The sequence below is a fragment of the Leptonychotes weddellii genome, chromosome 6 (genome assembly GCF_054177405.1).
Source record: "Leptonychotes weddellii isolate Sample4059 chromosome 6, ASM5417740v2, whole genome shotgun sequence".
NCBI classification, from domain to species: Eukaryota; Metazoa; Chordata; class Mammalia; order Carnivora; family Phocidae; genus Leptonychotes; species Leptonychotes weddellii.
In genome coordinates this window covers 17721318-17742834 of record NC_138374.1, presented here as the reverse complement: position 1 = coordinate 17742834, position 21517 = coordinate 17721318, and the positions used below count along the sequence as shown (strand labels likewise).

Genomic DNA, 21517 nt, shown 5'->3' with positions numbered 1-21517 from the left:
TTTATTTAAAAATTAGTTTTGTGTTGCAGGATCAGTTTATGCTAAACTTAAACAAATTTTTAAGGTTGCATTTTTACTTATCCTGCTTTATTTACAGAAACGCTTATTAAAAGAGAGGCAGAAGCTGCTTGAAAAAATAGAAGAAAAGCAGAAAGAACTGGCAGAAACAGAACCTAAATTCAACAGTGTGAAAGAAAAAGAAGAGCGAGGAATTGCTAGGTCTGGGATTTCTTTCACCAATACTTCTACCTTCTACATAGTTCCTCTGTGAAAGCTAAATAGTTATGAGTTAAGAAGACACAGTAAGGGCAAAAGTTAAATCCAATTTCAAAGTAATAGCCTGTGTTAAACAGCTACTGTGGGCCAAGCGTTATTGTATACATATCACGTACATTTTTTTCACTTAGAAGCCCTAAGAGATTCACAGTATCCTCACTGTAAGTTCAGACTTGAGGCTCTGGGAGGTTAAATAACTTGCCTAAGATAAATAACTTGCCTAGATGTTGTTGGGCTTTTAAAAACATGGATGATGGTTTGTTTTTTTGTTTTTTACCCACATGACATCTTACTCTGTTTCATCCTATTTCCTTTTTTTATTGCTGTTTTAGCATCTAGACATTTTAGTATCTATATGTAGATTGAACATGCCAACTTTTGCTGATTTCATGGTTTAGTGCATTATTATGTTTTTATGCCACCAGTATTTTTTTTAGTGAATTCTTTATTTCCTTTGCCCCTTTTTTTCTGATTTTTTTCTTATTGTTTGATAAGGTTGTCTGTAATCTGTATTTGTTTTAGTATTCTGTGTATTGTAAATATTTTCTTTGTCTTTCTCTTGCCTTTTAACGTTGATAGTCTTTTATTATAAGGAATTAGAAATGTTTATATAGTTAAATAGAGTTTGAAAATTCCTGAGATAGGATATTAGAATTGTCTCTAGCTTTACTGACTAACCCAGAACTGGAGTAAAGACATTGCCCAAAATCCTTAGGATATGGGCTGTTTCACATGACTTTTAACTGTGACTTTTCAAAATGAAATTTATATAGTATTAGCCCAAGGAGCTCTATTAGATACCAGTTGCTTTCTATATTTTTTTACGGAATTTTGAAAATGACTGTTATCTCTGTGTTCTTGACATATCGATTGTAGTTAAACTTGCTTATTTTCTCCTTTTTAATCCATTCTTTTCTTCTGTCTTATATAGATTGGCCCAAGCTACCCAGGAAAGAACAGATCTTTATGCAAAGCAGGGTCGAGGAAGCCAGTTTACATCAAAGGAAGAAAGGGATAAATGGATTAAAAAGGAACTCAAGTCTTTAGATCAGGCTATTAATGACAAGAAAAGACAGATTGCTGCTATCCATAAGGATTTGGAGGACACTGAGGCAAATAAAGAGAAAAACCTGGAGCAGTATAATGTAAGAACTTTTATAGCTGCTTTGTGAAAATTTTTCAGAAGACATGTACATTTTACCTATTTCTTTAAGTTTTATTTTTTTTTTATTTTTTTATTTTTTTTATAGCATCTTTTTTTTTTTTATTCTTATGTTAATCCCCATAAATTACATCATTAGTTCTAGATGAAGTGTTCCATGATTCATTGTTCGTGCACAACACCCAGTGCTCCATGCAGAACGTGCCCTCCTCAATACCCACCACCAGGCCAACCCATCCTCCCACCCCCCTCTTTAAGTTTTATTTTTGAACAGTACACTGCTACTCTTAAAATATATGAAACAGGTACTTATTTAGAAAAGACCAGCACAATTTAATATTTATATACATAATATTTACACATATACATTAATATTTATATGGTAGTTTTCCTTTTCAAGGAAGATTTTTTCCATATCTGTGAGTGTTCATGTAGATTGAGTATATTTTAAAATATATTTTTATGAATTGGTAGAATGTTCCTGAACTACCCTTAATTTTAATGTGATAAACAAGTCTAAAATATAATTTCAGAGTAACTAATTTAATTTTTTTTCCATTTTTACAGTCTTTTACAATTCTCTGTCAATTTAATAACTTACTGCAGAATATATTTTTTGTTGGTTAAGGCAGTGGTGATTTTATAAGATTTTCTAAATGAATAAAACATTATGTACTGTGCATGTTTAGTAGCATTTCCTTAAAAATTGAAGTAGAAGATAAAATCACTTCCAGAATAAGAAAGATCTCGTTATTTAAAATGAGAAAGGGGGAAAATGCTTTGTGAAGTGTTACGTGTGGCTGTATATAAGATGATAGAAGTGATGAGAAGGGATTATGTAGGACAAGTGTAGGGTGAGGAAGTTATATATGTACCTACACAGAGGAATCCTCTTACCTCATGAGATCTGTACCAGTTGGTTACTGGTTTATATCAAAGTCACTAAATGCATAAAATCTTCATATATGTATGTGTGTATATTAAATTTTATATGTAATAGTATTTGTGTTTATACACATGTAAACATACATATATTTATATATATCGTAAGTATTTTGCTTAAAAAGAAAAATGTTTGCTCATGTACCAGTCTTTTTTTAAGACCATTTTTTAGAGTAGTTTTGGGTTCATAGCAAAATTGGGAGGAAGGTACAGAGGTTTCCCATATGCCTCCTACCACCACAAATGCATAGGCTCCCCCATTATCAACATCCCCCCACCAGAGTACATACCAGTCTTTTCATGTAGAGCCCAAGATGTTTCTTTTGAGTATAAGTAGTGATTGGGAGTTCTCAGGAGACTATTTTGTTAGGAGCCACATATATAAATACAATTCTCCTTAAAGCTGGATGAAAACAGAATTCAGGATTCAGTCTAGGATCATGTATTGCATTTAGTTGTCATATTTCTGTTATCTTGTAATCTGGACCAGTTTTCTAGTCTTTAACTTTGTGGTTTGACATTTTGAATTATGATTTTTTATTATAAAATACATATTACTATATGTGTTTATGTATTATGTTATTTTTCGATCTTTTAGAGTTGATTTCCCCATTTAATTCAATTTTTAGTGTGTCACCATTGAGTGTATCCAGAACTAAATCAAGTTTTTAAAGAAACAGCTCTTTTCTTTGTCTTCATATTCTGTTTAATATTTAATGTAATCACAGCATAAATGAAAACATAGTGGGGAGCAAACCCAACTGGCTCTGTAATCATAAATAACTGGTAGAAAAGTGACCAGGAGTAATAGACAGTAGCCTCATAGCCTCTAGAGTCCAGTGTGCTTTGGTCAGGATATTTTATGGAGGGAGTGGAAAACACAGGTTGATCCCAGGTGGTTATTTGGAAATTAATATAGTTTCAGCTGTGATAGCTACATGTCCTTTCCTAAAAGAAAGAAAATGTGTTTGTCATGAGTTCATGGAAACAACCTCAACAAATGCTCTTTTTGAAACAGCCTGGTGAAGAGCCAAGATTTTTCAGTAGTTTTTATTCATTCTTTCTCAAGCTTGAACTTCATTATATTTGCAGTATTTCAGCTACACCTTCCACTGGTGAAGTCTGTCCTTTATACTGGATAGAGATGATTTTATAGTGCTGACTGAATTATGTAGAATGGCCTTTTGCTTCTTAGTATAATTCTCAATCTATCGTATGTGTGTGAGGGAGTGGTGTGAAAACTATTGAGCAGTATTTTGAGATTGGTGTGAATGTATTGTTTTCTTCTAAAATTCTAGTAGAAAGGTTTAGATCATTAGTGAGTAAATTCTATTTTAGCAGTATTTTATAGAGTAATTCATTTTATGGTTTATGTTTTCTCTTGATGTGTTCTTTTGCCTAAAGGCATTTTTAAAAAGTTAGAATTGAATTTTTTGATAGCTTTATTAAGGTACAGTTGACATAACGATAAATTGCGTGTGTTTAAAATGTATCATTTGATAAGTTTTGACATATGAGTGCATCTGTGAAATCATGACCACGCTTAAGATAACAAGCCTGTTCATCACCCCAAAATGTTTCCCCTTCCTTCTTTCCCTAGCAACTACTGATCTTGCTCTTACTATGGACTAGTTTGCATGAAATTGTATTTTAAGTTTAAATTATTTTTATTTCCATAGAAACTGGATCAGGATCTTAATGAAGTCAAAGCTCGAGTAGAAGAACTGGACAGAAAATACTACGAAGTAAAAAATAAGAAAGATGAATTACAAAGTGAAAGAAAGTTAGTATAGACTAAAATATGCCTTAATTTTTTTTTTTTTTTTTTTTTTAAGATTTATTTATTTGACAGAGAGAGACACAGCGAGAGAGGGAACACAAGCAGGGGGAGTGGGAGAGGGAGAAGCAGGCTTCCCGTGGAGCAGGGAGCCCGATGCGGGGCTCAGTCCCGGGACCCTGGGATCATGACCTGAGCCAAAGGCAGATGCTTAATGACTGAGCCAGCAGGTGTCCCGATGCCTTAATTTTTTTTGAGTAACACTAATTACTAGCTGTTAAATGGTCTTTAAGTTATAAATGAGCTAGGGGTACCTGGCTGGCTCAGTTGGTGGAGCATATGCAACTCTTGATCTTGGGGTTGTGAGTTCAAGCCCCACTTTGGGTGTAGAAATTACTTGAAGAAAATCTTGGGGCTCCTGGATGGCTCAGTCGGTTAAGCGTTTGCCTTTGGCTCAGGTCATGATCTTGGTATCCTGGGATCGAGCCCCGAGCTGGGCTTCCTGCTCAACGGGGAGGTCTGCTTCACCTCCCCCAGACGTGCGCATGCTTGCTCACTCTCTCAAATAAATCTTTTTAAAAATCTTAAAAAGTTGTAAATAAACTATTCAAATTTGATATTTTTTTCAGTATTTTATCCTAAACTATATACTGTTGGTGCATCTTAATGCTTTTAAAATTAAAGACAGTCTAATTTTTATTGATTAGTTACTTGTGGAGAGAGGAGAATGCAGAACAGCAAGCACTCGCTGCTAAAAGAGAAGATCTTGAAAAGAAACAGCAACTTCTTAGAGCAGCAACAGGAAAGGTGAGCAGGTTCTTTTCATTACTTCAGTTTACATTGAGCCAGTTATTACACAAGAATTTGTTAGTTTTCAAGCTGTAAGTCCTTGGTTTCAGGTGATAAATAAGAGTGTAAATCACTTGTCCTATAAATTTGAAATGATGGGTCTTGTTTAAGCAGCGTTACTACAACCCATGCATTAATGGTAACACTTGATTTTTAGATGAAGAGTCCCATTTTTAATGTTAGTGTCAGAACAGAACCCATAATAAAGTGTTTCATGTAATAGGCATTTTTCAAGGGGGTGATGTGGCATTGGGGAGGATGTTTAGTTTAATCTCTGAAGTATTTTTTAATGTATAAAGTAATGGATTTGTTTCTTACCAGCAGGAGTGCCACTAGAAATATTATTTTAATATTTTTCATCTCTGACAATTTAACAGGCTATTTTAAATGGAATAGACAGCATAAACAAAGTACTGGACCACTTTCGTAGGAAAGGAATAAACCAGCATGTTCAAAATGGCTATCACGGCATTGTGATGAATAACTTCGAATGTGAGCCTGCTTTCTACACATGCGTGGAAGTCACTGCTGGCAACAGGTAAAGTTTTTGTTTGATATTTTGAATTTTTGAAGGAAAGAAGGAATAAGAATAAGCTTTTTGGAATTTTAGTATAATCTGTCTCCCATTAGCTTCTTTTATCCTAGTTGCTTATTTAATTTTTTAAAGATGTTCATGTTAAGTATTCCTAACTGTAGAAGCTAGAACTATCCCTTTTAGGGCTTCCTCTCCTTCTCCTCATTGGAATTTTCTAAGTAGTTTCCCTCCCACCCTACCTCAGTACAAATTGGGTTGCATAGAAAAAAAAGTGAATTGTTTGCCTAAATGTTTATAGCACTTTAAAGTCTAGCAATAAAGATGTGTCTTGTTTTGTTTACATGCAGGTTATTTTATCATATTGTTGATTCAGATGAAGTCAGCACAAAGATTTTGATGGAGTTTAATAAAATGAATCTTCCTGGAGAGGTCACTTTTCTTCCTCTTAACAAGTTAGATGTCAGGGATACTGCCTATCCTGAAACCAATGTGAGTTGGTGTGTGTGAAAGTCTGTCTTTCTTTCAATAGGTTATTTCTTCTTGTGGTTAGCACATGCTAGTGCACGGTACTGTACGTTAGGATTCACTGGTCTGTGAGATAAACATGCTTCTGTTACAGCATAGTCACTACTGGGTAGGGATGGGAAGGGAGACAGGTCACAGGCGACACATGAAACAAATCACTGCAAATGTGTAAAGTGTTAAAATACATAAGTACAGGATACTTTGAGAGATTATCCCAGGGTGACAAAATTAAGGAGAAGAAATCCCTAAGGAACTGTCATTTGAAGTAAATTTTTTTTAAGTTTTTTGAATGTACTTTTTAAATGGCTTATAAATTAAATAAAAATGTTTAGTAAGATAATAGGCCCTGAAAACAATGTTGCTTTTGTTACTTGCTGGTATACATTTAAATGGATTAAGAATATTCCTCAGACAGTGTTCTTGAGAAAAATGTAATTGCTTTGAGGCGTTTGGTTTCAGAATGTTGATGGTATTAGCAACTATTTTACTATCCTAGTCTAAGGTTAGAGCTGAAACTCTGTGATAATGGTAACAATTTAAGTGGAACAGTGAGAATCTTTTTTTTTTTTTAAGATTTTATTTATTAGCACGAGAGGGAGGAGGGGCAAAGGGAGAAGGAGACACAGACTCCCCCCGCCCCGAGCAGGGAACCCCACGTGGAGCTTGATCCCAGGACCCCTGGATCATGACCTGAGCCGAAGGCAGATCCTTAACCAACTGAGCCACCCAGGTGCTCCTGGTACAGTGAGAATCTTAAAAGCTGCTTTAAAGGGTCCACCTTTTTCTTCTTTTAAATCTATAAATTATCCTTGAAGTTTTGGGGAGGAAAATGTAATCACAGATGTGATGCTGTGAATGAAGCAAGACTCAAGAATGCATGTAGTGGGGCGCCTGGGTGGCTCAGTTGGTTAAGTGACTGCCTTCAGCTCAGGTCATGATCCTGGCTGGAGTCCCAGGATCGAGTCCCACATCAGGCTCCCTGCTCAGCAGGGAGTCTGCTTCTCCCTCTGACCCTCTCCCCTCTCATGCTCTCTCTCTCTGAAATAAATAAATAAATCTTTAAAAAAAAAAAAAAAGAATGCATATAGTATGGTTCCCTTTAAATACACAGACGGGGCACCTGGGTGGCTCAGTTGGTTAAGCGTCTTACTCTTGATTTCAGCTCAGGTCATGATCCTCATAGTCCTGAGACCGAGCCCCACGTTGGCTGAGACTGGGCTCCACGCTTAGCGGGGTGTCTGCTTGAGATTCTCTCTCTCCTCCCTCTGCCCCTCACCACTCTCCCAAAATAAGTAAATAAAAAAATCTTATAAATAAATAAAGACAAAACTAAATTTAGATGATAGAATTTGAAAGAAGTACAAGGAAATGGTTATCACAAAAGTTATGATAGTGGTCACCTCCAACAGGTAACCACTATGTGATTAGGAAAGGGGCACAGTTCTTAGTGTCAGCAGTGTTCTATTTCTTGTCCTCCATGGTAGTTACATTGGTGTTCTCTTTATAATTACTGATTTAAGCTTAACATATTTATTGCACTGTTTTAGGTTATATTTCCTAATTTGAAAATTAGAAAAATCCTTTCCTAATAGTTTAGAAGAATGTAAAAAGGGAAAATTTTATGTAAAAAATATTTTCCTGAATACCTAAGACATACATATAATGAGAACATTTTGAGGAAATAGTATTAGTTTACATTTTTTTAGCCTTTTTTAAATTTTTTAATGTTTTTATTTTTAGAAAGAGTGCAAGCCAGCAGGGGGAGCAGGAAGGTGGGAGGTGGGGGGAGAGAGAGGGAGGGGGAGAGAATCTTAAGCAGGCTCCATGCCCAGCCTGGAGCCCTACATGGGGCTTGATCTCACAACCCTGAGATCGTGACCTGATCCAAAATCAAAAGTCAGACGCTCAACTGACTGAGCCCCCCAGGCTCCCCTATTTAGCCCTTCTGTGTGACAGATGCTATCCTGTGTGTTTCACATATTATTAGTTTGTCTGATCTAGTCTAGTCTTAACAACTTTATCAGGAAAGTACTGCTACTGCAGTTCTGTAGATGAAGTAACTATTAAATGGAGAAGTTAAGCAACTTGTCCAGAGCATATATCTGATGAGTGTCAGAACTAGGATTTGAACTTGAGCTATCTGACTCCACAGCAACTAAACTCTTTGTCATTTTTCTCTGCTCTTGAAAACTTGGATGATTACATGAACATAATTTCCAAGATATTTCAGTAGAGTGATTTTTCTAACTTCTTCAGAATAAAATGAAAGCATTTGTGTTTATATTTCATAAAGATGTAATTCATAATTTTGCTAACATGTTTTAATTAACTGTGTTGTGATCTCTATCCTGACAAAATATTCATTTTTAGGATGCGATTCCTATGATAAGTAAATTGAGGTACAATCCCAGATTTGACAAAGCTTTCAAACATGTGTTTGGGAAAACACTTATTTGTCGTAGCATGGAAGTTTCAACCCAGCTAGCCCGTGCTTTTACTATGGACTGCATTACCCTGGAAGGTTTGTAATAGTAATTCTTAGCTTTGAACAGATAAATTCCATTTTAGTTTTAAAAGTATTTCAAAATTCATGTCCAGTTTTTTATCATTTTTAAATGGTTTGAGTCCAGACAGGATCCACACTTTATATTTAGTTGATGTCTCTTAAGTATAATCATTTGGTCTGTAGTAGGGATTCTTAACGTTTTTTGCACTGTGGACTCCTTTGGCTCTTTGGTAAAGCCTGTGAGCCCTTTCTCAAAATATTTTTAAGAGCATAAAATAAAATGCTTTGGATCACAAAAGAAGCCAATCATATTGACATGGTAATCACAATATTTTTTCAAATATGACATAATAATTTATTCTTAAAGGTATTCAAAAAGAAGATTTAGCAGTGGGTCTAATAAATAAAACTTTGAACTACTGATACACGTAAACAATATTTTGAGATTTGCAACAAATATAATCTGATAGAAAATAGCTGTTATTTCTCTTGGTAACAGAGTTATACAAGTACTGATAATACCACTGTGATTCTTATTTGTTATAACAGAAGGATTTGCTAAATTTCATTTTGAAGTTAGTATAATAATAAAGATGTAAATTTTTTTTCCTACCTCAGTCATGGATATCCTGAATTTTATCCATGGAGTCTAGGTTAAGAACCTTGGTATTATAAGTTCACCTACTCTCATTTTTCAATTTTTTCCTTTTCTTTATAATTTATTTGTTGATGAAAGAAGGTAACACATCCCCCCCGCTTTATCTTTATAGATAATTTTTTTGCTGTTTTGAACTACCTCTGAGAATAAGTTATAAAAATTATGATGCTTTATTTCTAAAAGTTAAGCATGTATATCTCTTAAGAGTAAGGACACTCTCCTAAGCTCCAGGTATCATTGTTACACCTAAGTAATTTAACATAACCCAGTAATACCATCATTTAAAAAGTACATTAAAATTTTCCCAGTTGTCCCAAAATATTTTTCTGTCCAGGATCCGATCAAGGATACATGCAATGTCGTCTCTTTGGATTCTTTCAATATAGGACAGCTCCTGTTCCTTCCCACCCTCAGGAAATTGACTTTCTCATAGAATGTCCCATTTTCTGGATTTGTCCTACTGCTTCCTCATTGTGAGATTCAGTTTAAACATTCTTGGCATGAGTGATGTATATTCTTACTGCATCACACAATGTGTCCCACTGTTAGTGGTGCTAAGTTTGACCAGTAGCAATCTCTCAGTTGTAAAGGTGCCCTTTCCTCTTCGTAATTAATGTGATATGTGGGACTATGCTTTACGAAAACATGAATTTCAGGTTCCCCAACAACTTTGGGTTTTTTTTTAAGATTTTTTTACTCATTTGAGACAGCTAGAGGGAGCATGAGCAGGGGAGAGGCAGAGGGAGAGGGAAAAGCAGACTCCCCGCTGAGCCGGGAGCCCAATGTGGGGTTTGATCCCAGGACCCTGGGATCGTGATCTGAGATGAAGGCAGACACTTAACCATTTGAGCCACCCAAGCACCCCACTCCAACAATTTTTTTACCAGTGGTTTGACTCAATACACTGCGGGTTTCCAAATGGTGATTCTTAAATTCTTTCAAGGCTTCTGTTTTGTTTTGTTTTTTTTTTTTAAGAGAAAGAGAGCTAGCAGGGGTGGGGAGGAGGAAGAGAGAGACTCTCAAGCAGGCTCCATGCTCAGTGCAGACCCTGACACAGGGCTCAATCTTAACACCCTGAGATCATGACCTGAGCTTCAATCAAGAGTCGGATGCTTAACCAACAGAGCCACCCAGGCACCCCTATCTCTGTGCTTTTAAAAGCATTCAAAAAACTTCTCAAGACTTGCCATTATTATCGTGGATGTTCACATTTTCCCAAATATGGCCAGTGGAATTCCAAACTCCCAAGTCCTGTGTCCTCTTGACCTGTCCCCGTTGGTCTTTAGCACTTCCTTCCTTTCTGGCAGATGTTCAGGTTCACCTAGAAGGCACCTTTTTTAATGCAAATTTTAACAGTTGGAAAGCAAAAGTTTCTCAGAGTGGCTTAAATCCTTTTAAATTCTCATTAAATAGGTAAAGCCTTTAAATTAGTTGTTTGATTATAAATCAGTTTATCACTGAATAAAGAAATTGTTATACAGAATTTCTACCTTCCTTGTGCTTTGTTTATAGGTGACCAAGTTAGTCATCGGGGTGCTCTAACCGGAGGTTATTATGACACAAGGAAGTCTAGACTTGAATTGCAAAAAGATGTTAGAAAAGCAGAAGAAGAACTAGGTGAGCTTGAAGCAAAGCTCAATGAAAACCTGCGCAGAAATATTGAAAATATCTTTTTGTCTTGTGCCACGATGGAGAACTGTTTGGGTTGAAATATGTAATCTTTTACATGTTAAGTGTGTTTTCTCATACAGCGGGGAAAAAATTCCACATTTGACTTTTATTTAAGCATGGGAGTTTATATTGTTGTCAAAAGTTAACTTCTGAAGACAAGGACAAAACTCTTGTAATACTCTTTCCTTAGCTGTTAATATTTAAAGCTGAGAGCAGTGAGTCAGTCTATTTCTGAGAGCAAAGAACCTGAGGTGCACTAAAATTTAAAGTTATAGAGGAAACTGAGGAGGATTGGTCAGCATTGTAGAAAGAAAATGAGGTTAGTGTTTCAAAGAAGGGTTGGGGCCTCTAATGCCACATACTGCATAGAAGTTAAACACAGGGGTTGAAAAATGTGCATTAGAGTTTTATTTCAAGGTCATTTGGTGCAGATGTATTAGTGGACGAAGGCTATCAAAATCCAAGTCTTAGTAAACATAGTACCTTCACTTCTTTCAGATAAAACTGGTGTTCCATGAAGAGTGGCTAGTTTAGCTCACAACAGAAACATTGTACCTCTGCATTTTCTTAAATTAACCCCAGTACTTTGGTATAAGGCAAAAGTGTTTTATGTGTACTTTGAATTACATCACACAATTTAAAAAATGTAGATACTTGAGGGGCACCTACTGTGCTCAGTCGGTAGAGCATCCAACTCTTGATTTCTGGGTCATGAGTTTAAGCCCCACATTGGGTGTGAAGATTACCTAATAGGTACTCAAGCATCAAGAAAAACCATTTTTACTGAGTCATTGGAATACTCTTAATGATTTCTTTCTTTCTTTTTTTTTTTTTTTTTTGGAGATAGTGAGCTAGAGAGCAGGAACAGGGGAGGAGAGGGAGAGGGAAAAACAGGCTCCCTACTGAGCAGGGAGCCCGACGTGGGGCTCGATCCCAGGACCACGGGATTGTGACCTGAGCCGAGGGCAGACACTTAACCGACTGAGCCACCCAGGCACCCCTGGGATATTCTTAATTGAAAGTGGCAATTTTTTTTTTTTTAAAGTGGGTTTATAGCTTCTGTTCCATCAGTGCAAGCAGCAGCACAGAGCAAAAGGTAAATAAACATGTTAGTTTTGACTTTGCAGGGGTCTGCAGAGCATATTTAGAACTGCCCAAATTTGGCAAGATGTTGGCGCAAAGAAAACATTGGGAAACATAAGAAAAAGGAGGATATTGACAACATACATCAGCTACCTTCCTGTATTTGATAATCCAGCTAGGTGGTATTATTTTTCTACATTGGACAAGGCCTCCTCTTCATACATAACTACCTTCTATAGTGCTTTAAGGATAATAGATAACACAGTAAATATTTCTTGAAAAGATACAAAAAACATATACCTCATTCAGATTCTCTTAGGGTTTCCCAAGAATTTTTGTTTTTAAATAGCTTTAAGTAAAATATATGTTATTTTGAGAGAAATGGTGGGGTAAAATGTTTTAAGCTTCTTTATGATATAATACAGTGTAGTATTTAATTTAGCATTGTTATGGTCCATAAATTTGAGGAAATAACTTTTATTTGGAGGTAAAGAAAAGGGAGGGGATACACATGTTTTTAAAAGAACTAGAGAGAATTTTCCTTAGCCTTGTATATGGATTAATAATGAAATTGATCAGTTGATGAACCAAATGCAGCAGATAGAGACCCAGCAAAGGAAATTTAAAGCATCTCGAGATAGCATATTATCAGAAATGAAGATGTTAAAAGAGAAGAGGCAGCAGTCAGAGAAAACCTTTATGCCAAAGGTTCGTAAGTATGTCCCTTTTGTTACAGATCTATTTTAATTATTTAGAATTGGGATGGACCATATATTACATAGGTTATTATCTGGAGTTTATATGTTCCATTTTTTGTAGACCTGTACTTTTGGACTTCCCCTATCTATACTGCACTTATACCCATGGGTACCCAAAGTCTCATTTTGTAGTCCGCATTCAGATTGTCCAGCTTCAGTGAACAAGTAGGCATTTTGAGCTATAGCATAATAGTATTTTCTGATGATCGTTAATTTGTTAGTAATCATTTTTGTCTGTTAAGCACTATTTATGGAGTTGTTTGGATCCAAATTCTACTAAACAGGGTAGAAGCCAAACTATTACTGCTAAATTAAAAGTAATAACACGTTAGTCTCATAAGCTTTGACAAAAACTGTTTAGTTCATCAGTAGTACTAAAACAATAGTTTTTAATTGTCCAACTATACCACCCTAACACATTCTAGCAGTTTTTTCTTTTTGTTCTTATTAATATTTAATATGTAAGAAGATTTTTATATGATTCAGTCATGGAATATGATTGGTCCCATATACCCTGATAGTATTGTATCATAAGTATTTTTCTTACTGCTATTTAGTTATAATTATCAAATTAAGTGGATACCTAATAGTTACTTGAGTTGATATGATTCAGTTCACTTTAATATCAAATATAGATTGTTCTCAATTTTTCACTATTAATAAGTAATGCAGTGACTAATACCTTTATTAATAAATGGATGATCTGTCACATAGCAACGTAGCTTACAAAGTTTGGAGGCAAGTTTGCATGCTATGGAGTCCACCAGAGAATCGTTGAAAGCAGAACTGGGAACTGATTTGCTTTCACAACTTAGTCTGGAAGATCAGAAGAGAGTAGATGCACTGAATGATGAAATTCGTCAACTTCAGCAGGCAAGTACAATTTATATAAGTATAATTGGCTGTTGTAAAAAGTTTATAATTGGCTGTTGTAAAAGTATAATTGGCTGTTGTAAAAAGTTTCTTGCTACTAAGGGAATGCAAAAGAAGGGAACTTTGAGAAAATAGAAAAATGAGACTTGAACTTCTCATACCTGTAAGAGTAAGTAAGTTTTTCTAAACCATTCTGGGTATGTTAGGATTATACAAGAAGTCTTCATTTTCTTCATCTTATTTAATGCACTTTTATTATTAGTAAGATTGAGCTTGTTAGCTTTGCTGTCTCTTTTGATCTGACTGCCTTTATATAATTAACACTGTTTTTGATTAAACTTTTTTTTAAAGATTTTGTTTATTAGAGCACGAGTGGGGGGAGGAGTCAGGGGGAGAGGGTCAAGCAGACTCCATGCTGAGCATAGAGGCTGACCTGGGTCTCAATCCCAGGACCCTGAGATCATGACATGAGCCAAAATCAAGAGTTGGATGCTAAACGGACTAAGCCACCCAGACACCCCTTGGTTAAACATTTGATTTTTGTATTACAGAGACGTAAATACTAAGTCCAAAAAATGAAAAGTAGGTAAATATTTTTGGCAGGATGTCTTACAAAAAGAACCAAGCACACAAACTGAGCTTTCTGAATAGGTAAGACAGAAAATGAAGAAAATATAGGGCTTTCTATTACAGGTCCTTTGAACACAAGTAATGGAGAGGACAGCAGATTAACAGCATTCCTGTGTGTGAAATGTGTGTGCCTATGTAGACAAATAATTTTCTTTTCTTCTAGGAAAACAGACAGTTGCTGAATGAAAGAATTAAATTAGAAGGTATCATTACTCGAGTAGAGACATACCTAAATGAGAATTTGAGGAAACGCTTGGACCAAGTAGAACAGGTATGTTCTTTTTTGGGGGTTTGTTGATGACTATAACCTTTTGAAAGAACTTAAACACGAGTGGCTTTGATCGCATGGGCTTTGGGGACAGAAAGCACATACCCTGAGTTGGAGTTCTGGCACTGCCATCTAGTGTACGATCTTTTGCAAGTAATGTATTATTCCTAAGCCTCAGTGTCCTCTTGTGAAAAATGAGCATAACAGTAAAACCTGTTTTGTATGATTATCCTGGCCCATTCTAGGTACTCAGTAAGTGTTAGTAACTAATGTTTTCTCAGTATAGTCAGTCGCTGAGAAATTTTCTAGTTACTATATCGTTACCTTTTTTTCCCCCTTTAATGGATATTTTAACTATTTGCAATTATACAGAGCGTACTTTCTATCTCTCTTGAATGCTTATTCAAAATAACAGCTATTGGGGAAAGTAATCTTTAGCAATAGAAAGCAGAATGATAGTTTTCTGGGGCCATGAGTAGAGGGAACTGATTATAGAGGGTACAAGGGAGCTTCTTGGTTTAATGAAAAACTGTATCTTCATTGTAGTGGTACTTATGTGGGTATATACATTATCACAGCTCACTGAGCTCTGCACTTAAAATTGGCTCATTTTATTGGATGTAAATTATACTTCATTGAGGTTGATTAAAAAGACAAGAATATTCATAGCATTATTTATAATAGTCAAAAACTAAAAACCGTACAAATGTATATCAACAATTGGATGATTAAATTTTTATATATTAATGCAAAAAAAGTAACAGTTATTGGAAACTCTTGACGTAATTATTTTGAAACTAACAAAATTCATATTCTGTGGTTTAATGATCTTAAGTTTCTTTTATCTTGCAGGAACTTAATGAACTGAGGGAGACAGAAGGGGGTACTGTTCTCACTGCTACAACCTCAGAACTTGAAGCAATCAATAAAAGAGTAAAAGATACTATGGCACGATCAGAAGGTGAATTTTTGTTTAGTAAAAATTTTTTTTTGTATTTTGTTAAAAGTTAGCTTATTTATTTGATAAAATTGTTTACTACAAAATGAAATACCCAAATAGGCAAAAGCATGCACTAATGATTTTGTGTGTTTTCCATCACCATAAATAATTTATGGTGAATGGAGTTTAGTGGGTTGATTATAAATAGTAACCTTTGTTTTGTTGAAATGTTTGTGACAATTTTATGAGAGACCTAATTATTAATTTTGTTTCCAAAAATGTGAAATAGCTGAATTAAGTTTATCACCTAGTTGCTGAGAAGAAAATTTTTTAAATTTTTTATAAACATTTAATGAGAAATATATACTTGACTAATGTACACTCTTATTTTTGTCCTGAATTAAATGTTTTATGGATTTACACAGTACAATTTAAACAAAGAGAAAAAACCTAAAACCTATTTATTTTGATCGATTTGGCCATTAAAATCTTCAATCAAATAGTACTCTAGCTTTAAAATAGGCATTATGGCTTAATTTGTTTTTTTCCCCCTATTTTAGATTTGGACAATTCCATTGATAAAACAGAAGCTGGAATTAAGGAGCTTCAGAAGAGTATGGAACGCTGGAAAAATATGGAAAAAGAACACATGGATGCTATAAATCATGATACTAAAGAACTAGAAAAGATGACAAATCGACAAGGCATGCTACTGAAGAAGAAAGAAGAGTGTATGAAGAAAATTCGAGAACTTGGATCACTTCCCCAGGAAGCATTTGAAAAGTACCAGACACTGAGCCTCAAACAGGTATATTGTGTAGTTTTAAATTTGAAATCTTATTGCAAATTTCTCTTCATGTGAATTTATTTATACATTTATTTTTCTCTTTGTAGTTGTTTCGAAAACTTGAACAGTGCAACACAGAATTGAAGAAGTACAGCCATGTTAACAAAAAAGCTTTAGATCAGTTTGTAAATTTCTCTGAGCAGAAAGAAAAGTTAATAAAACGACAAGAAGAGTTGGATAGGGGGTACAAATCAATCATGGAACTGATGAATGTACTTGAACTTCGAAAATATGAAGCTATTCAGTTAACTTTCAAGCAGGTATGTTTCTGTTTGTATTTACTGCATACACAAGACAAAAGCTTCAGCTGTTATTCAGTTTATTACTCAATTTGTAAAGGTTTTTAAGTTTTTTCCCCCACTGATAGTTGGATCTAATACAGGTGAACAAATCCAGCATATAGTTTTCTAACACACTAATTAGAATATCCTACACAGCTCTTAAAAGGATTCAGTCTGTTGCTCTGGTTAAAATGTTTGTGATTGCTTTTAAATATTTGTCTTTGCCTTAAGAAATAATACGTGCAGTGCCACCTAAGCAGAATTTATATTTGAATCACCACGTAGCTTATTCATTTGTTCGTTCATTCATTCTTTTTAAAGGTATCCAAGAACTTCAGTGAAGTATTCCAGAAGTTGGTACCTGGTGGCAAAGCTACTTTGGTGATGAAGAAAGGAGATGTGGAGGGCAGTCAGTCTCAGGATGAAGGAGAAGGAAGTGGTGAAAGTGAGAGGGGTTCTGGGTCACAAAGCAGTGTCCCATCAGTTGACCAGTTCACTGGAGTTGGAATTAGGGTAAAATACCTTTATATCCAATTTTCCCCAGTATTACCATAGTGGCATTTGTAGAATATTTTACAAATTAAATTGGTGCACTGTATGTGATTTAAGAGGTGATGGTGATTCTACCCCTTTTGGGTATTAACTCAGTTAAATGTTCTCTTAGGTGTCATTTACAGGAAAACAGGGTGAAATGAGAGAAATGCAACAGCTTTCTGGTGGACAGAAATCCTTGGTAGCTCTTGCTCTGATTTTTGCTATTCAGAAATGTGACCCAGCTCCTTTTTACCTGTTTGATGAAATTGACCAGGCTCTGGATGCCCAGCACAGAAAGGCTGTGTCAGGTAGTTTGGGTTTGTACTTAACAATGAGAACTTGCTTAAAAATGATAACTTGCCTCTTTGGTAGTGAATTCTTGTTGCCTAAGATATTTGGGGGGACTAGACAGGGTGTATATTCTGTAAATAAAATTTCTTTTAGTAAGTTTTTTAGAATTTAGTATTAGACTACAAAGCTTAATTCTGTGAGAGGTCGATGTGTTTGTCAATTGAAAATCCTTCAGTTAAACTTTTACACAGAAGTCTCTCTTTTTAAAACTTGTTTTTCTCAATGTTTGAATAACCCCTGACATTAAATGTTGATTCTGTATTTAAAGAATCTATATTTGGGGATGCCTGGGTGGCTCAGTCAGTTAAGCGTCTGCCTTCGGCTCAGGTTATGATCCCAGAGTCCTGGGATCAAGCCCTGAGTGGGGTTCCCTGCTCAGCAGGGAGCCTGCTTCTCCCTCTGCCTCTCCCCCACTACTCATGCTCTCTCTCTAAAGATAAATAAAATCTTTAAAAATAAATAAAGAATCTATATTTGATCTTTAGTAAATTCAAAAGATCTTTGGGGACGTGGGTAGCAGGGGAAGGTTGTTCTTGTTTTGTGTGTGAGAAAAGTTGTTTTGCTCTGACAATTTTAATGCTGTGTTATGAGTTGAGTAGCCACTACTTCATATTCTGTAACTTTAAGATACTGGGTAAAAGATCTATCCCTAATGTAAGAGAGTAAGTTGGTAATTTTGCATATATGCATGAAAAATAAAGTCACAGGCTGTTTTGAATTTTAGGTAAGAGTGAAGATAGTTGCTTTTTAAATGTTCAGATCTACTCAGAAAATGGTTTTATTAAATTACTATTTCTTTTTATAGATATGATTATGGAACTTGCTGTACATGCACAATTTATTACAACTACTTTTAGGCCTGAACTGCTTGAGTCAGCTGACAAATTCTATGGTGTAAAGTTTAGAAATAAGGTAAAAAAAAATTTTTTTTTACATTGAGTTTAAGTTTGTATTGTATTTGTCAAATTCTTGTTTTATGTTACTTAAATCATAAAGGAAAACTTAGAAATTTGTTGCTTATCTTATGAGTTTGTAAAAAAAAAAAAAACAACTTTTCTTTCAAATGCCTGTGAAGTTTAGTTTTTGTGGCATTCGTTGCATTGGTTTTATTTTCATTGGCATTAAGAGACAATATCTTCCTGTAGTGCACAGTCTTTAAGTTATGTACGGTCATTTCTATTTGGCTGGGCCACACATCTCTTCCTGATGTCTTCAGCCTTAAGATTCTTTGAAATAGCAAAATAATAAAAACTGAAAAAACATGGTTTGATAATTAGACGTTAGTACTTACCCAGATCTTCAGAGTTCTAAAATGCAGAATATTTTTTAAACTCATGCTTTCGACAAACAACATTATAAAGGTCTTATCCATCAGTGTTTTAGACTCATTTGACTTGATATGTAAAATTTATAGGTGAGAGGCCATATTTTTAAAATATTACTCTGAACAGTGAGAACACTGATATTTTTTTAAGGTTTAACACAGTTTTTAACATTTTTTCTTCAGGTTAGTCATATTGACGTGATCACAGCAGAGATGGCCAAAGACTTTGTAGAAGATGATACTACTCATGGTTAAACGGAAAATATTGTCCACTGGTTTGGAAGTTGTGTATAGTAATATGAATCTCATACCCAGGAACTGTACATTTAAATATGTAGTCACTACTAATAGTTTTCAGACTTAGAGCATACATAGTCCTTTTATATTTCTGTCATTGTATTTTATAAGATACTCTGTAATGTTACATTTCTACTTATAGTTTAAGAATTTTATTTCCCACACAACTTTTTGTAAAGTGTCCTGCTCCTGTTTTAAATCTTTTGAAACATGCTAAATATTCTTTCCTAATTATTTTATCAATTATATTGCCTCTTTTTTTATAGCTTCAATTAAATAATTGGTTTATGACTACTTTAGTATTTTATGTGGCTTTTTATTTATAGTTGTATGATTAGAAACAAATTTTTCTTAAATATCTGCTTTTTGTTTTGCCTAAGAAAGGTCTGCCTTTACCTGAAAAGATTCTTTAAACGTGGCTTCACATTCTTTTGAAATATATCCGCGATTCCCAGTCCTGGCTGCATGCTTAAATCCATGTTGGGGGAGCTTTAAACTGCTGGTGTATTTCCCTAGACCAGTTGAATCAAAATCTTTATGGAGTGGGGTTCTGGTTGTTGCTAGTTCTTAAGTTCCCCCAGGTGATTATGACCCTTGGTGAGGATTAGAACCCTGGCTTTAACTCATTGTAATGGTTCTTTAAAAATAGTTTTTAATTTTAGAGAGCAGTGTATTTATTAGAATTTAGGAAGATAGTTTTAAGAGTAGCTAAGAACACTAAGCCAAAAAATTGAGTTATAAGGTTTCCTTGTTTTTCTGATTAAAAGTTTGGAAAACTTAATTGCTGAAACTTTTTTTTCCCCCTCAGATGAGGTCTTTGTTTTTTGTTTGTTATGTTTATTAAATCACTTTATTGAGATTTAATTCATAGACGATAATATCCACATATTAAAATTATGCAATTGAGTACTTTTTTAGTATATACACACAATTGTGAAACCATCTCTACAGTCTAATTTTAGAACATTTTCATTACCCCAAAAAGAAACCCCTGTACCTATTAGCACTCACTCTGTATCTCCCGCCTCCCTCATCCCTTGGCAGCCATAAATCTAGTTTGTGTCTCATACTGTGGATTTGCCTGTTCTGGACATTTCATATAAATAGAATCTTACAATGTGGGGCCTTTTGTGACTGACTTGTCTCAGCATGTTTTTAAGGCTCATCCATGTTGTAGCACATATCCATAATTCATTCTTTTTTATTGCTGAGTGATATCCCATTGTCGGAATATATACTGTGGTTTGTTTATCCAACCATTAGTTGGACACTTGGCTTGTTCTCACTTTTGAGTATTATAAATAACACTGCTATGAACATTCATGAACAAGTTTTTGTGTGGATATGTGTTGTCATTTTTCTTGGATTGGAATTGTTGATCATATGGTAACTTTTTCACATTTTCAGGACTGCCAAACTTTTTTCTTTTTTTTGTTTAATTTTTTTTTTAAAGTTTATTTAAGTAATCTCTACACCCAACATGGGGCTCAAACTCATGACTGCAAGGTCAAGAGTCTCTCATGCTCTTGTGACTGAGCCAGCCAGGCACCCCAGGAACTGCCAAAATTTCCCAAAGGAGTTGCACCATTTTAGATCTCCACCAGTAATATATGAGGGTTATGGTTTTTCCATATCCTCATCAACACTTGTTATTCTTTTTTATTATAGTCAGCCATTCTTGTGAATGTGAATTGGTATCTCATGATCTTAGTTTGCATTTGCCTGTTAACTAATGATGTTAAGCATCTTTTTATGTACTTATTGGTCATTTGTATATCTTCTTTGGTGAGATGCTTATTCATATTTTTTGCACATTTTAAAATTCTGTTACTTATTATAGAATATAAATAACAGGGGTGCCTGGGTGGCTCAGTTGGTTAAGCACCATGTCAGGCTCTCCACTCTGTCTGCCTGCCGCTCCGCCTGCTTGTGCATTCTCTCTCTCTCTGTGTCAAATAAAATCTTAAAAAAAAAAAAAGAATATAAATAACAATTTGTAAGAGTTCTTAAATATTCTGGATACAAGTCCCTTACCAGGTATAACTTGCAAATACTTCTCCCAGCCTGTGAATTGTCTTTTTGCTTTACAAATGGTGTCTTTTGAAAGATAACATTTTTATTTTTATTTTTTTTTTTTTTTTAAGATTTTATTTATTTGACAGAGACACAGCGAGAGAGGGAACACAAGCAGGGGGAGTGGGAGAGGGAGAAGCAGGCCTCCCGTGGAGCAGGGAGCCCGACGCAGGGCTCAGTCCTGGGACCCTGGGATCATGACCTGAGCTGAAGGCAGATGCGCAACAACTGAGCCACCCAGGTGCCCCTGAAAGATAACATTTTTAAAAAAATAAAGTTAGGGGCGCCTGGGTAGCTCAGTCGTTAAGCGTCTGCCTTCGGCTCAGGTCATGATCCCAGGGTCCTGGGATCGAGACC

General features: G+C 35.1%; 1 protein-coding gene across 1 annotated transcript in view; it reads left to right on the top strand.

Annotated features, from left to right (window-relative positions):
- SMC3 (structural maintenance of chromosomes 3) overlaps window positions 1–19381 on the top strand; it is a 38599-nt gene extending 19218 nt beyond the window's left edge. Inside the window, exons 12-29 of the mRNA XM_006735766.3 lie at window positions 98–219; window positions 1208–1421; window positions 4060–4163; window positions 4865–4964; window positions 5384–5544; window positions 5889–6030; window positions 8437–8587; window positions 10743–10895; window positions 12541–12692; window positions 13457–13615; window positions 14409–14516; window positions 15366–15474; window positions 16014–16261; window positions 16348–16560; window positions 16903–17094; window positions 17246–17423; window positions 18272–18378; window positions 18974–19381. Coding sequence (XP_006735829.1) covers window positions 98–219; window positions 1208–1421; window positions 4060–4163; window positions 4865–4964; window positions 5384–5544; window positions 5889–6030; window positions 8437–8587; window positions 10743–10895; window positions 12541–12692; window positions 13457–13615; window positions 14409–14516; window positions 15366–15474; window positions 16014–16261; window positions 16348–16560; window positions 16903–17094; window positions 17246–17423; window positions 18272–18378; window positions 18974–19045 — 2685 coding nt within the window. The 3' untranslated portion in view covers window positions 19046–19381. The remainder of the gene's footprint in view (window positions 1–97; window positions 220–1207; window positions 1422–4059; window positions 4164–4864; window positions 4965–5383; window positions 5545–5888; window positions 6031–8436; window positions 8588–10742; window positions 10896–12540; window positions 12693–13456; window positions 13616–14408; window positions 14517–15365; window positions 15475–16013; window positions 16262–16347; window positions 16561–16902; window positions 17095–17245; window positions 17424–18271; window positions 18379–18973) is intronic.
- The last annotated feature ends 2136 nt before the right edge of the window (window positions 19382–21517 follow it).